The sequence below is a fragment of the Crinia signifera genome, chromosome 11, assembly GCF_055691185.1.
Source record: "Crinia signifera chromosome 11, ASM5569118v1, whole genome shotgun sequence".
Classification (NCBI taxonomy): Eukaryota; Metazoa; Chordata; class Amphibia; order Anura; family Myobatrachidae; genus Crinia; species Crinia signifera.
In genome coordinates, this window is record NC_139227.1 from 55,931,793 (window position 1) to 55,949,519 (window position 17,727).

A 17,727-nucleotide genomic window follows, 5' to 3' on the forward strand; every position below is an offset into this window, starting at 1 on the left:
AGGCCTGGGAACACCGCTTCTGCTTCTGTAATATGTGCCTGTCACCCCCACACCTGAGGCCTGGGAACACCGCTACTGCTGAGCTCAATTTAGGTCCCCTTCACCCACACACCTGAGGCATAGAGACACCGCTACTGCTGATGTCACTATATGTGCCTGTCACCCCCATACCTGAGGCCTGGGAACACCACTACTGCTTATGTCATTGTATGTGCCCCTCACAGCTGAGGCCAGGGAACACTGCTACTGCTGACATTACTGTCTGCGGCCCTCACAGCTGAGGCCTGGAACCAACCCTACTGCTGACATTACTGTCCGCGGCCCTCACAGCTGAGGCCTGGGAAAACCCCTACTGCTGACATTACTGTCCGCATCCCCACAGCTGAGGCCTGGGAACACCCCTACTGCTGACATTCCTGTCCGCGGTCCTCACAGCTGAGGCCTGGGAACACCCCTGCTGCCGACATTCCTGTCCGCGGTTCACACAGCTGAGGACTGGGAACACCCCTGCTGGGTTACCCGGGCCCAGGCTTGCTGGAGGGGCCTAGCGGGGACCCTGGTCCGACCCCTCCCCCCCACCCCGCCCCATCATCTCTCCCGAGCAGCAGCACACACCTACAGCATGTGCTGTGCTGACAGCTCAGCATGAGCGTCTCACTGACGTCAGAGCTCATGCTGAGCTTGCTGTCAGCACATGCTGTATGTGTGTGCTGCAGCTGCTGAGGGGGGGGTGGGGGTGGGAACACAATATATTTTCCCCGAACTTGCTTGGGTTTCCTCCGGGTACTCCAGTTTCCTCCCACAACCCAAAAATATACTGGTAGGCTAATTGGCTACAAAAAAGCGCTGCAGAATATGTATGCGCTATATAAGAAACTGTTATAAAATATATATATATATATATATATATATATATATATATTTACCAGGGCCCGGCATACCTCTCGGAGTCGGCTACCCTGGACACAGCTGCAGTTATACACCTTTGGTGTGACTGTGTGACTGTTGGACATACAGTACACAGAGAGACCGTATATAGGTCACGTCATACGCCCGAGGACACAGGGTTGTAATGTATCATCTATCTGCGTCACTTCAGCAGCCTCCAGCAGAAGGAGACAGAGAGCGAGCAGCTGCCAGTTAGTTGCTACGGAAACCTCATCCATGTCTCCATGGTAACGCAGCGGGGAGCTCCGATGTGCTTGCGGGAGGGGTGGAACCCGCGGCGTGGTGACGACAGTTGCACGTCATGGTCAGAGCGAGGCTTGAGACGCGGAAGGCGGGAAATACTGTCAGACAGACAGCTCTAGCTGTGTTGGGGTATGTGGGACCCGTATGTACCGGTGGAGGCCAGTCTGGGCCGGGAGGAGAATTTTTTGTCACTGGATGATCTGCTTATGTCCCAGGAGAAGCTGCCATGCCGGGTAGAGAGCGGCTTCCCCCGCCTGGGATTCCTGGAAAAGGGGGGCGACAGTGACAGCATCCCCGAGGTGACCCAAGCATCATACATACTCCCCGTTATATCAAATGTACCCCTTATCTTTTCCTCATACTGTATTACACCCCAATATATCATATGTGTACCACCCCTATATATCATGTGTTCCACACACTGTATTACACCCAAATATATCAACACCCCAATATATCATATGTACCACTCACTGTTACACCCCAATATATCATGCGTGCCCCACATAGTGCATTACACCCCAATATATCACATGTACATGTACCCCATGTGTGTGCCTCACACTGTTATATAACCTCCCCAATATATCATGTACCTCACACTGTGTATAATGCCCAATTGTCATGTGTACCTCACGCTGTGTATAATGCCCCATTATATCATGTGTGCCTCGCGCTGCGTAGAACACCCCAATATATCATGTGTGCCTCGCGCTGCGTAGAACACCCCAATATATCATGTGTGCCTCGCGCTGCGTAGAACACCCCAATATATCATGTGTGCCTCGCGCTGCGTAGAACACCCCAATATATCATGTGTGCCTCGCGCTGCGTAGAACACCCCAATATATCATGTGTGCCTCGCGCTGCGTAGAACACCCCAATATATCATGTGTGCCTCGCGCTGCGTAGAACACCCCAATATATCATGTGTGCCTCGCGCTGCGTAGAACACCCCAATATATCATGTGTGCCTCGCGCTCCGTAGAACACCCCAATATATCATGTGTGCCTCGCGCTGCGTAGAACACCCCAATATATCATGTGTGCCTCGCGCTGCGTAGAACACCCCAATATATCATGTGTGCCTCGCGCTGCGTAGAACACCCCAATATATCATGTGTGCCTCGCGCTGCGTAGAACACCCCAATATATCATGTGTGCCTCGCGCTGCGTAGTCCTAAGCGGGGGAGAAGGGAACCAGTGCGGTAAAGAAGGTCGTAAGTCCCACTGGCATGACTCTATGTGGCATAGATCACTCCCGGCTTAGGACACACGGGAGAACCGCTCAAGTGCCACCATCGATGTGAGAGTATAACAACATTAACACCATTGAATCATTCCAATGGCAAAGGTCTCCATCTAATTCATACCATCATCCACTGATATTCACCTTCCTTCCTTCTGCACCATTTACGCTGGACCTGGGTCAGCCCTGCCTTTCCTTGTGTATGTCATTACAAATGACCTGCAGCAGTAGCACCACATCACCCCCCCCCCCCCTTAGCATCACCCCCCCTAGCAGCAGCAGCATCACCCGGTGCTGAAAAAAACAATAAAAACTGCGACATAATGGAATTACTTTTTTAATAAAATTGATAAAGGGGGCGTGCAGAGGACGTCACTGAATACGTCAGACGCTAGACGCTGCAGAGACGCTGTCGAATGCCGATGCTGGAAGCGGTGCACGAGACGCCCAGAGTGCCGGTACACGGAGAGAACGTGCGGGTAGGCAGAAGCCGAAGGTGCAGACACCAGACGCGGACACTGCCTAAGACGCTACGGGACGAGACCGCAAGAAGCAGAGAAGCTGAAGGTGCAGCTAAGGCACCAGACGCGGACACTCTGCCGGGAAGCTGCTGAGGGTGCCAAAGAAGGAGAGAGCGAGCCGGACAAGTTGCAGCCGGCACTTATACCAGACAGACCCCAGAGGTGGGATAGCGGACGGTAGACATTGAAGGAGAAGAGGAGACAGAAGTTTAAGTTCCCCTTGCAGGGGCCTGTGCCTCCCGCTCTACCTGCTCCCAAGTGCTGAGCTGTGAGTAAAAGCAAACGGCAATAGAAGCTGACAGGAGAGACTCTGCAGCAACAAGCATCTTTGCCGGTCTGCTACAACCAAGGAACAGCTTAAAGGGCTGAGTGGATGGTGGCCATAGGTAGGGGGGAGGTAATATCACTAAAGTACCCCCTGCCTGTGCCTCCCGCTCTACCCGTCAGTATATCCGGCATACAAAAACTGAAGTAAAGCAGAAGCTACTACTAGGATACAGAGAAGTCCCTGTTGGACAAAGACGAGGAGCAAGCAACCCGCAGAGATTAAAAGGGCTCTCCATTTGCTCATAACAATCTGCAAAGCTGCGGCACCAAGACCAGCCAACAGAGAAACCAGCGATCCTATTTCCCACTGGCTATTCCCTGAGAGAGACTGTCCCTCACCACCATCAGTTGGACTCCCTGCAGGGGCTGGTCGAGACCTGTTCAAAACCAGCCTGGAGTATTGATAGAAAGAGGTAGACGGTCGGTCAACATACTCCCCCCTGCCAGTCTGTCTGTGAGAGAAGATAAAGAACAGGTAACAACAATATAAAAGTGATCTGTGTGAGGGGACAGAATCCAGGAAGGGGGGACGGTCAAACAGAGAGGACCGGACAGTACACACTTAATATTTGAAGATACATAGCATTTAAAAGTTAAAGATAAGTGTATAGAGCTATCAGATAAGGCCTTAGAAATCGGCCTAAACTATAGCCGTATATGACCAGTGGGAAACTAAAAGCACTCACACCCAGAAAATCAAGGTGCCGGGAAACATGGGAAGAATAAAAAAATGAGTGACGTCCACCCCATCACCTATTAAGTCCTAGCATAAATAACCTGAACTAGAATGACTAAAACAGAAAAAGTTCTACAAATGTGTTTAAATAAGGGAGAGAATGTCAGAGGAAAGGAAGAGAAATTGAAAGAGGAATAACTGAGATGGCTCCAAAAAGAGATAAGAACCCCCTAAACACTTCAACAAACTTCTTTAAAGCTGCAAGTACAAAGCCGAAAGATAAACAAAAGGAGAGACAATCAACCTCTAGCCAAATAAGCAGTGCCGCAACATCAGAATCTAACCCCTCCTCCCCGGAGGCACAAGAAAAGATGGACGAACCTATAACTTTACGTAAAATGCTACAGCTGTTAGCAGAATTAAAAAGTGATATATCTTCAGAGGTCCGGAGCTCAGTACAAGATCTAACTAAAGAAATAACAGACCTGGGATAACAAAGGCACACAATGATCTGGTAAAAGCATATCAGAATTCGCAACAAGAACTAATTTCCTTAAAAGAAAAAACAATCAGCCTAGAGGATCGAGCACGAAGGAGTAATCTTAAAATAAGGGGTATTCCAGAAACAGTCCAGATAAAAAACTTAGAACAATATGCCCAAGACACTTTCCAGAAGTTACTACCAGAAACACCAAAAACACAAATGCTGATAGTCAGAATCCATAGACTACCTAAATCAAAAAAAGCTCCAGAAGATGCGCCGAGAGATGTAATATTGAAACTTCATTATCCACAAATTAAAGATGAAATCCTAAGAGCAACTAGAGATACAGCGGGCCTAAAAACCCTCGGCCCACTACAGATATACAACGATCTATCAGTACAAACCCTGATGAAAAGAAAGTCATTTGCAAGAATCACAAATGCCCTGAGACAAGCTAATGTCCCATATAAATGGGGCTTTCCAGTTAAATTAATAATTAAACACCAAGGCGAAACTAAGATAGCTGTAACAGAAGAGGAAGGGTGTCAACTCCTACATGAATGGAAAATCCCATACGTTGAAGAAACAACAACAGCACCCCAACAACTTCAACTGGAATGGTGTAAAGTGGGTTAAAAACCAAAAATCTGGTCAGCATGGACAAGATAGAGAAGGAGAAAGAAGGAATGGACTAACTATAACACACTGTCTACCTTAGACATTGGGGAATAATAGATTGGAGACTAATGTAAACAAACGGTTAAGTTTACTGAGTATAAGACCTAGTAACACTATAGCCAGGAAAACCCCAAAATATATTGGATTATCGCCTCTGTAACTGCTCTTTTCCAACCCCCCCCTCTCCCCCCCCCCTCTTTGTACCTACCCTTACCCCCACTTTATCCCTAATCCCTTACCCTCCCTTCTACCATTCCCTCTCCCCTTCCCCTTCCTTCCCCCCTCTTTCTTTTTCTTTATTTATGTATTAGGTATCTATCTATTCTTCCCTCTCCTCCCTCTTTTGTTTATTGAAAACGTTATAAATACATATATGCGACAACTCTATAATACGACACAATATACTAAAACCACTAAGGCTAAGTCACTTTAATGGAGGGGGGAGGGGGGAGGGGGAAAAGGGAAGAAAAAAAAAAAAGGATTATATATAAGGCATGGAACGAATCATATATGTAAAATAGGCGCACTAAAGTTACACTATTAGATGTTTTAAATTCTCAGAAACAAATAAGCACTAAAACCTAAAGAATAGATAAAACTCACAAATATAACAGCTAGATATATCCCATACTAAGAGTAATTAAAAGGAAGGAAAGGGGAAACGGATATTTGAAGACCCTAGCAGACAAAACGTGGAACGTATGTCCCGCCTCCTCTCTTCCCTAAAGGGAAAGGAGGAAGCAGGAGGGAAGAATAGAGAAAAATAAAGAAGAATCTAATTTTTTGTGTTTTTTCCTTTTTTTTTTTTATGTTTGGGGAAAATAAACCACTTCTCCCACATAGCCGGATAGCTAGATAAATAACTATGAGAAAGAGAAGAAATTCTATGTGAACAGGTTATGATTAAGTTAAGATTAAGCATAAGGTGATGGGTAGAACCTAGCACTACCCCTATAGAAATAAAGACAGTTTTTTAAGAAATAGAGACCAAATGTGCTCTTATTAAAGAGCCAGGTATATATGTTCTGTAAAATGTGTATGTATAAGGAAATGTATGTTATAAATGTCAATGTTGTCGCTATAAATGTAATTGTTGTATTGTTAGACGTTTCAGGTCTGTCTCAGCCAATACAAGGTGTAAGGAGAGTGCAAATAACAAAAGGAAAACGATCCCCTAAATGACTAGACAAATTATAAAACTTTTATCCTTGAATATAAAGGGACTGAATGTCCCTCAGAAGAGGAAATCCCTCCTCCAATACTTAAACCTCCAGAAAATAGATATACTGTAGCTGCCATACAAGAGACACACTTCTCAAAAATAAATACACCCAATCTGCAGATTCATAACTACACAAGGGTATATTTCTCCAGTGCACTATGTAAAAAACGTGGAGTCGCAATATTAATAAAGAAAAACCTAAACTGGGTAACACAAACGCAGGTAGTGGACAAGGAGGGAAGATATATTATATTGAAGGGGATATTAGAAGGTCAGCCAATAACATTAGTAACAGTATATGCGCCCAACAGTGCACAGGAGAAATTCTTTAGGAAAGTATTAAAAGAAATACAAAGAGTAGGAGGGAAAACAGTAATAATGTTGGGTGACTTTAACCTCTTCAGTGGCAATCCCGAGAATTTTCCGGGCTGTGCCTCAGTGCCCAGTCTGGCAAGCCCAGAAAATTCTCGGGATTGCCACTGTTTGGAGCCGGGCAGCGCTGCTGAGTTCACTCTGATCTCAGGCAGCGTCGCGCTGCCCGGCTCCCTCCCCTCTGCGGCGTCGCCTCCTCCTCCCCCCTCCCCTCCGGGTGTTCAATAGAAGTCCCCGGCGCCGGCTTATGACAAGCCGGCTGCCGGGGACAGCGATGCGGCGCGGGGGGCGCAGGTCCGGGCAGCCGCTGATTGACAGTTCAGCGGCGCTGCCCGGACCCAGGGGGGTAGTGGTGTTTTTTTTTAAAGGGAGCGCTCCCCATAAAAAACTCGCCCAGTGGGGAGCGCTCCCAAAAAAAAAACCCACCACTGAAGGGGTTAATGTTACAATGGATCCCCAAATGGATAAAACAAATGTAGGGAAACTAAAAACAACACGAGCAGCTTGTGAGCTTTCGAAGAGAATACGAGAAATGCTAGCAGAAGCAGAACTATACGACACCTAGAGGATTAAAAACCCTACTATGCGAAACTATATGTTTTTTTTCGAACGCTCACAAAACTTACTCAAGAATAGACCTAATTTTAACAGACAGAATAACGCTCCAACAAATAAAAAAAGTAGATATACTCCCAACAATAATGTCAGACCATGCCCCGATAGTGACCACGTGGGAAAATACAGCACCAGTAAATAAACAGAGAATATGGAATTTCCCTAAACACCTACTCAAAAAAACAAATAAAAACCCAAATAGTAAACTTGATAGATGAATACTGTAGAAATAATAACCCTGAAGAAACCAATCAAATTAATTACTGGTGTGCTCTTAAGGCAGTACTTAGAGGAAATATTATCCAGATCTGTTCAAGAATAAAAAAAGAAGAAAGAAAACAGGCAGAATTACCGAACCAGATAATAATAATAGAAAGAGAACACAAAAAATCACCAACAAATAACAAAATACTGGAAAACTTAAACAAACTAAGAGACCAAGTAGAAAACAATAATATTAAACAAATAAGGAAAAATATGGTACAATTCCAACAGAAATTCTATACAGCAGGCAATAAGGCCACAAGACTATTAGCAAGGAAAATCAAGGGTAAAAAAACACAAAAAGAAATAAGAGAAATATATAATAAAAATGGAAACAAAATCTCTAATCCAAACGAAATAGCAAATATCTTTGCAGACTATTATAAAAAAACTATACAATTTAAAAGATGACAAAGATATATTCCAACCCACAAGAAATACAATAGAATTTTTTTTAAATAAGCAAAACCTTCCAAAATTAAAGAAGGATCAAATAGAAAACTTAAACCAGTAACTATGCAAGAAATAGAATAAACTATTAAAACACTGAAACAACATAAAACAGCTGGCCCAGATGGCTATATTAATGCGTTTTATATACATTTTCAAGGAAAAATAGCTCCAATTCCCCAAGACACCTTTGAAGCAGCAATAAAGTCAGAAAAATTCCCAGTTGAAATGTTGGAGGCACGCCTGGTGACTATTCCTAAGGAAGGTAAAGACATCAGGTGTGTCCAAAATTATAGGCCGATAGCACTGTTGAATACAGATATGGTACTTGTGAGTTATCCGGGCGCCCGATTTTTTGATTGTATGCCTTAAGTTAAGGCATACAATCAGATGCGATGCGATATCGCATCGCATCGCATGCGACCATCGGATGCGATGACCCGATTTTTCCATAGGAATCAATGTTAAAATGATTCCTATGGAAAAAGGGGTCCTTTTCATACCCCTACTATCCAAGTGGGCATGGAGTTGGATATAAACCTGTGGCGAGCGTAGCGAGCCACCGAGCCCGAAGCGTGGCGAGCGGGCGGTATTCCGTGTCCCCTCGCGGGGCTCGGTGGCTCGCTACGCTCGCCACAGGTTTATATCCAACTCCATGCCCACTTGGATAGTAGGGGTATGAAAAGGACCCCTTTTTCCCATTGAATTCCATGTTAAAATGGACTCAGTCCATTTTAACATTGATTCCTATGGAAAAATCGGGTCATCGCATCGCATCGCATCCGATGGTCGCATGCGATGCGATGTCCCGATCCGACCCGATTTTGAAATCGGGCGCCCGGATAACTCACAAGTACCACAGATATTAAAATTTACGCGAAAATAATGGCAAATCGCCTTAGCCAATATCTCGCACAATTGATAAAAGAGGAACAGGTCAGATTTGTAAGAGATAGGCAGGGAACCGAAAACATAAGGAAAGCAATAAATATAATGGAACATTTCTCAAAAAAAGAACTTCCACTCATGGTGTTGTCGCTTGACGCACAAAAAGCCTTTGACTGTCTCAACTGGGAATACATGGAGGTAGTCTTGAGGAAATTTGGAATAGAAGGAACATTCCTTAATGCAATCTTAGTGCTATACTCAAACCCAACAGCACATGTATATATAAACAATAAAATTTCTTATAGATTTCCCATTACAAATGGGACAAGGCAGGGATGTCCGCTCTCGCCAATTATTTTCGTGCTTTCGATAGAGCCTTTTGTGGAGAGTATAAGAACAACCCAAACAATAAAGGGACCTGTAGTAAACAAAGACCAATATAAAATACTTTTATTTGCAGATGACGTGCTACTAATGCTTACGGAACCAGAGAAATCAATAGAGACACTAATGGGAATTATAGACGAGTACGCAAGAGCATCCTACTATAAACTAAATAAAAAAGACAGAAGCCTTGCCAATGAACATAGAGAATGGAAAACTATTGAAATTGAAAGAAAAATATAGATTTAATTGGAGAGCAAATACAATAAAATATTTAGGAATAAACTTAGCAGAGAAGGATGAAAACTTAATAGAGTATAACTATACGCCAATGCTGGAGCAGCTAAAAAAGAAAACTAAAGACTGGATAAACCATGAGATCAACTGGTTAGGAAGGGTAGCATCTTTTAAAATGTTCCTCTTACCAAAAATGATGTATTTATTCAGGGCAATACCACGACTACTACCAAAATATTGGCTAAACAGGTTTAACACAGTCCTAAATAAATACATATGGAAAAACAAAAATAGCAAAAAAATATTTGGTGAGACCTAAAAAAAAGGAGGGGTAGCACTACCAGACTTAGAAACATATCAACAAGCATGTATAATAAATCAAGTATCAGGATGGGTAGGGAAAGAAAAAAAATCATGGGTAAAATTAGAGGATGACTTAACAGGGCACTTGGACACAGAGGAATTACTTTGGATACCACCAAAAAATAGAAACATAACTAACTCAACCCCCAAAGCAATAAAAGAGACCTTGAAGGTGTGGGACACCATACTAAATACAAAAAACAAATTTACAGCCCCATTAAGGCAAACCGAAACAAGAACAATAGCAAAATGTATTCCACACTTAAACCTAAAAGTATGGATAGCTAAAGGTATAAAAAACTTACAAGATATATACTCAGGAGAAGGCCTACTATCATTTACACAGCTACAGATAAAATATGGTATCTTGACAGTAGATTTTTACAAATATCTACAAATAAGGAGCTTGCTGGCTGAGTCCCCAACATCCGAGGACACATTGGAAAACCTCCCTAACATTCTATTAAATAAAATAAAAAACAAAAACCATAAAGGCAGAATCACATTTTGGTATGGATATATATATATATATATATATATTGAATAATAAACTAGAGGAGAAAATCAAACCCCAATTTAGATGGGAGCAAGAACTGAAGGTGTCCCTGGATGGAGGGGAATGGGCCTGCCTGTTTAGTTCAATCCATGGAATGACCAAATCCAGTTCTCACATTGAAAAATTCATGAGACTGTTCTATGCGGTGTATTTAACACCAGAAAAAAATAATACATTTTGTCCTGAACAACCAAATATATGTTGGAGATGTATGGAGGAAAGAGGTGACCTGCTGCACGTCTTTTGGGCATGCAGCAGATTAAAAGATCTATGGCACGAAATTGAACGCCTAATTTGGCAAGTAACTGGAGTAAAAATAAACTTGACCCCCCAAATGGTATTGCTACACATTTATTTATTTATTTATTAGCAGTTTCTTATATAGCGCACACAGATTCCGCAGCGCTTTACAGAGAATATTTGACCATTCACATCAGTCCCTGCCCCAGTGGAGCTTACAATCTATATTCCCTACCACATGTACACGCACACAGACATTCTAGGGTTAATTTTTGTTGGGAGCCAAATTAGCCTAGCAGTATATTTTTGGATTGTGGGAGGAAACCGGAGTACCCGGAGGAAACCCACGCAAGTACGGGGAGAATATACAAACTCCGCACAGTTAGGGCCATGGTGGGTATTGAACCCATGACCTCAGTGCTGTGAGGCAGTAATGCTAACCATTACACCATCCGTACTGCCATATATATAACAAAGAAGCAAAAGTAAAAAATAAATACGTATTAAATCAGATATATATATTGCAGCTAAAACAGCAATAGCCCAGAACTGGAAACAGAATCAAGCACCAAATTTAAATTTAGTAATAAGCAAAATTAACTATGCGTATAAGATGGAAACACTAGATATACAAGAAAGTAATGCAACTAAAAATGGCAAGTGTGGGAAAAATATATTGAAAAAATACCACTTGGGGGGATCCAAGAATAGTTCCAAGATCAAGGAACCTATACAACTAGAAACAACTGAGACTAGTGAATACGGACCTGTAAATGTTAAATGTTTGTATGTAAATGAACATAAGTGTATATATGTGAGATATAGCACATGCATGTGCATGTCAAATATATCTAAATGTATGTAATTGTTTTAAAAATGTAATAAATAAAAAAAATAAAAAAATAAAATAAAATCTTAAAAAAAATAAAATTGATAAAAATTATATACATTTTGATGAAATCAGGCATATGTAAAATACCTATTCTTTAGATCAATATAGCAATGATTATAAAAAATTAATATACAACGATGACAGAAGGGCATACACCATAATATTTTAAAAATATGTGCCCAATTAGGAAAGAGCAGACACATTTATCCAAGCATAATATAAATGCCAAATGATTTGTTAGTAGAATATTAAGCAAGGTTGTTAGGCATATTGGAGAATACTTATCAGAGTCATGCAGTCATTGAATCCTGCAAAGCAGAAAAGCTTTTGATGTTTGATAAAGCTTGTTAGTGATTTTTGCCAAGCTACGTTCTTTGGTTAATAATGCAATTTTTTAGCAAAGAGGCAGTTTGTTAGTGCAAGCAGCTGAAAGGTATAATTACCACATCCTTGAGGCAGTGTTTGGTTTTCTGTCCATAAGATGATTTTTTTTCAAGTAGTGAACTAATAAATGATGGATGAATGAAGCTGGTAAAGGGCTCCTGGCTCCCGTTTACTGATGGGTTAGCACTCCGACTTCACCATACCAGGGTCCGCCCACAGCCAAATGTCCAAGTGTGAAGAACTGGTACCAGAAAGCACTATATCTTACGTGTTTCTACATCTTCCACACGATCGGCGGCTTCCTCAGAGCGCTCTCAATTATTCAATTCTTTCACTGCAGAGTTCTGGTTACTTTATTGGGAGCAGCACCATAATCAATTGAAGCTGTTTTTAATGGAATATTAACATTGTTAGCTGAGTGGGACAGGACCATTGTTACCTTCTGTGTTACTTATTAGTGTCCTGCATCTCTGACCACAGAGCAGCCCACGTGTGGGGCAACATAGAGATTCCTTGGGTGTAATACAACATACTTCCACTCATTGTAAATCCTGCACTCTGGGATCTGGCTGCAGTGGTCCCTCATGGCTAACCTTGCTGCATGGAGGGACCTACCTATGCATAGGACAAACAGTAATACACCTAGTAACCATACATCGCTGAGGGCAGATATAGATTACATTATGTGCAGACAAGGGGTGCTCATTCTCTGTGTCTTTGTGTACTGTAGTGAGGAGTAAACTGCACACATATATAAGCAGTCCATACATGCTGCTTATACTATAATTCCCTACAGCCATGCAGTGTGTATCACCTACATCCTATCTGTGTAGTGCCAGCAGAGGGCATATGTATATATTTCATTAGTTGTCCCAGGAACTGACTCTTATGGAGGCCTCATGATGACAGTTGGTGCCCATGATGTGCCGGTTGTTGGTCCGTATTGACGGGCTGCCAGCAGATCACAGCTACACAGCAGGCTGTATGTTACATTGTAGGTAATGGGCGCTCCATGTGTTACCCTAATGTACATCTCCGTAAGCATAGGGCCCTCTGCTGAGGTAATGATGGAAGTGAAAATAACAGTAACAATTGGGATGTTCCATCCACCGGCGCCTTTTCAAAATCAGAGTACGTCCTTAGGTAGACAGGAAAGGTCCTCTTCTCCAAATCTTGACAGACATATATAAGTATGTATAACCATATGTTTCGTCACCCAATACAGCGTCTCCTCTTCTCCCAAATCGACTGCTTTATGGATAGTGGAACACAAATTCCTCTCAACCCACAGATCGTTTTACGAATTAGGTGGAGAATCTGAAGTGAATCAGTTCTCATAAGCGCTTGAAAACAAAGTATGATGGTCCAGAATCTGTTATCCAATGTGGGCTGAAGTCGATAAAAAAAGCCCAAGTCCAGATCAGGGTTATATAAAAATACCAAGTCCAGGAGGACTTGGTATTTTTATATAACCCTGATCTGGACTTGGACTTTTTTACCGACTTCAGCCCACATTGGATAACAGATTCTGGACCATCATACTTTGTTTTCAAGCGCTTATGAGAACTGATTCACTTCAGATTCTCCACCTAATTCGTAAAACGATCTGTGGGTTGAGAGGAATTTGTGTTCCACTATCCATAAAGCCAGGGCTGGGCAATTGCGGCCCTCCAGATGTTGATGAACTACACATCCCAGGATGCTTTGCAATAGATTTGCTATGTGGCCATGCTGAAACTGATGCAAGGCATGCTGGGATGTGTAGTTCATCAACATCTGGAGGGCAATAGCCCTGCATAAAGCAGTCTATTTGGGAGAAGAGAAGACGCTGTATGGGGAGAAGGAACGTATGGTTATAGATACTTATTGTCAAGATTTGGAGAAGAGGACCGTTCCTGTCTACCTAGGGACGTACTCTAATTTTGAAAAGGCGCAGGTGGAGGGAACATCCCAATTGTTACTGTTATTTTCATTTTAAGGGTATAGGGCCACCCCTGTGGATGTACCCGCCATAGGCTGACCGGCGCACAGAACTTACTCTTTTCTTTTCCAATAATTACCAGTGTCTACGGTGAAATGTAACCTGTGGTCTTGTTTCTGTCAGGGCAGTAAGATGGAGCTGCCATTGTGGTTGGTGAAGGGCCTGTATGACAATAAGCGGAGGGTCCTTTCTGTGGAACTGCCGAAGATTTACCGGGAGGGCTGGCGCACAGTGTTCAGTGCTGATGCCAACGTGGTTGACCTCCACAAGATGGGCCCTCATTACTACTGCTTTGGCTGCCAGCTACTCAACTTTGACAGCCCTGAAAATGCAGAGATTGCAAAGACCATACTACAGGTAATGTTCTGCAGTGGGGAGGCCTTGGTCCAGGATCTGCTCAGAACCATGAAGTTTCCCCACATTTACTTAATGCAATAGTTACTACAGGTAATGTTCTGCAGTGGGGTGGCCTTGGTCCAGACTCTGCTCAGAACCATGAAGCGTTTCCCCACATTACATAATATAATGGTTACTACAGGTAATGTTCTGCAGTGGGGAGGCCTTGGTCCAGGATCTGCTCAGAACCATGAAGCGTTTCCCCACAATTACATAATGTAATGGTTACGCCAGGTAATGTTCTGCAGTGGGGTGGTTTTGGTCCAGGATCTGCTCAGAACTATGAAGCGTTTCCCCACCATTACATAATGTAATGCTTACTACAGGTAATGTTCTGCAGTGGGAAGGCCTTGGTCCAGGCTCTGCTCAGAACCATGAAGCGTTTCCCCACATTAAATAATGTAATGTTCTGCAGTGGGGGAGGCCTTAGTCCAGGCTCTGCTCAGTACCATGAAAGGTTACTACAGGTAATGTTCTGCAGTGGGGAGGCCTTGGTCCAGGCTCTGCTCAGAACCATGAAGCATTTCCCCATAATTTCATAATGTAATGGTTACTACAGGTAATGTTCTGCAGTTGGGAGGCCATAGTCCAGGATCTGCTCAGAACCATGAAGCATTTCCCCACATTACATTACATAGGGGTTTATTCACGTTTGTTCGGTCCCGATGTTGCGCGTCTGCGGGTTTCTGCGCATGTGCAGACGTATGGTGCGTGCACGCACCCATGGTGGGGGGCGCCGGGCTGCCCCATTACCACATGGGAACGCCCAGCGTTCCAATTCGCAGCCTTGCGAATCAACCAGAATAACCCCTATAATGTAATGTTTACTAAAGGTAATGTTCTACAGTGGGGAGGCCATGGTCCTGGATCTGCTGAGAACCATGAAGCGTTTCCCCACATTACATAATGTGACGGTTACATAAAATCCGATGCCCCCAATGCCGATTCTCACCGATGCCGGCGCCCTGACTCATAGAATTGTACTCTGTAATGGATGCCGCGCTTTCACCCCATTGTTCCTTCTTGCCATCTGTAGTTGGTGGCTGTGTTAGATGGAGGATTAGGAGCAGATTGGGGGTTATATACAGCGGGATGGAGACAGCGATGTCACAGCTGGTGGATTTCATGGTTGCAGTGATGTTTAGTTGGGAGTGGAGCCTTCACGTTCCTTAGTAGGGGGTTATACTGACGGGACAGGATATTGGGGTAACACCTAAGAGCTGATTTAAATTTTTTTCCTGTCAGATGGAATTGCTGTAACACTTATTCTGCCAATATTCTTCATTAAGTGGTGAAAGATCTTAATGTCCCCCCTTCCTCCCCTCTGATAGACCTTCATCGGGCGCTTCCGTCGCATCATGGACTCCTCCCAGAATGCTTACAATGAGGACACTTCTGGGCTGGTTGCGCGGCTGGATGATTTGGAGCGTGCCTTGTTTCGGGCTGGACAGACTGGACTGAATGCCTATCAGAGCTGGGAAAGAGGGACAGCGGCTCAGATCACTGCGTCTAACCTGGTGCAGAGTTATCGGAAGAGGAAGTTCCATGAGACGGACACGTGAGCAGCTCAGACTGTTCTACTTCCTGTGTGTCTTGGTAATGGCCTGAGCTGGATGTCCGCAGTGCTGTAATGAGTCTCCAACCAGTGCATTTGTGTCTTCTGTTCATAATAAATAAACCCAGACGGGCGCTGCTTGTATCTGACTCCTGCTTAGTGTAAGATGGATTATGTTCCTCTGGGGACCCCAGTACTGCTCTATGCATAGAGGAAGGATGGGACATGGGATGTTCCCCCTACACCCCACCAATAAGTAGGCAGCAGTAGCTTGCTCCGGCTGTGACTTCAGGAGCACATGATATGTCCCTGACACCCAAGAGCAGCATGACGTCTCTACCGGGACCTGGATGTGATGATAAAATGCTGTGCAGGGGTCAGGGCAGGCTGATGTTACCCTGTATCACCATGCTAGTAGCCGTGGTGAGACTCGCCTGATTCTGCACATTATATTCTGTCTGCTCCCTGGGCCAAGAGCTTTCACCATACATTCATTACTGAGCCTAAAGCAAGTGAGTACACTGCCCCCGCCAAACAAATATGTTCACCGCCTGACAATACCCCAGCTGTTTAGCTGTCATGTAGTGCAATGGTTCCCAACCTCTGTCCTAAAGTTCCCCCAACAGGTCAGTTTTTACAGGTCACTTGGCAGGTGCATTCGTTTCCCACTGACACAGGTGGAGCTAATTATTTCACTTTTGAGTCTGTGGAAAACGTGTATTGTTCAAGGTACTTGAGGACTGAGGTGGAGAAGCACTGATCTAGGGCATTGTATGGTTACATACACACAGTGAGAGATTGGTCCATCCATTAGATGTTGATCATAGTCTTAGTGTTCATGCTAGGCTGTTTTTGCAGAACTCTGCGCCCTGCTGGATTTTTAAGGGCAAAATGCGTCCTGCGTGTCTGTCAATGCCAGTGTGCATATTTTTTTTCTTATATATTTAGCCAGATCTGTCACTCATCCCCTGTGTGTGTAACGTTCCCGCCCAGCGTTCTACACAAACCCGCCCCCCCCCCATGGGGAAGGACAGTATGATACACACCACCACCCCCTTGACATCACCTCCCCCCGCCCAGCCAGGGCTACAGTACACGCCCACCATCCACCATTACTCCGCAGTCACCAGGTGACCACCCCCACGATTCACGGCACACACACAACCCCGTGATTCACGCCCCCTCCCACGATTCGCGGACCCCCATGGCACTCCCGCGATTCGCGGACCCCAGCGACCCCCCCCTTCACGCGATTCACGGCACCCCCCTTCCGCGATTCACGGACCCCCACAACCCCCCCTTCCCGCGATTCACGGCACCCACGCGACCCTCCCGCAATTCACTGCACCCCCGCGCCCCCTCCCGCGTTTCACGGACCCCCTCGACCACCGCCCTTCCCGCGATTCACGGACCCTCACAACCTCCCCTCCCGCAATTTGCGGACCCCCCCCTTCCCGCAATTCACACACACCCCCCCGCGCAATTTGCGGATTCACACACACCCCGCACGCGATTCTCGGGCCCCTACGCCCTCCCCTCCTGCAATTTGCAGACCCACCTGGCCCCCTTCCCGCAATTTCCCCACCGCCCTAGCGGTCCCCCGCGACCTCGCTCCTGCATTTCCCGTGAGAATGGGGGATCCTGTACCGCCACAAGAAGGTGCCGCTCCTAGGTGGGAAATCTGGCCCTGGCTGCCGCGCTGCAGGTTCCCCCACTGGCAGAAGCCAGAAGTATCCTCACGGTCCTCTGCACCAGCGCCACAACTTTTATCAACGTCTTGCCCACATACCACTATTATACAG

The 17,727-nt window shown here is 44.7% G+C and overlaps 1 protein-coding gene across 2 annotated transcripts; it reads left to right on the forward strand.

The window, feature by feature from the left end:
• Positions 1-1,141: 1,141 nt before the first annotated feature.
• GINS3 (GINS complex subunit 3) lies at positions 1,142-16,074 on the forward strand. Of its 2 annotated transcripts, none has more exons than XM_083165367.1 (3): positions 1,142-1,320; positions 14,103-14,331; positions 15,702-16,074. In XM_083165367.1, the coding sequence occupies exons 1-3, from the start codon at positions 1,250-1,252 to the stop codon at positions 15,930-15,932; spliced, it is 531 nt and encodes a 176-aa protein (XP_083021493.1). In that variant the 5' UTR covers positions 1,142-1,249; the 3' UTR covers positions 15,933-16,074. The 2 variants fall into 2 exon arrangements, with proteins under 2 accessions (XP_083021493.1, XP_083021492.1); XM_083165366.1 differs by having other exon boundaries at positions 1,228-1,490; positions 14,098-14,331.
• The last annotated feature ends 1,653 nt before the right edge of the window (positions 16,075-17,727 follow it).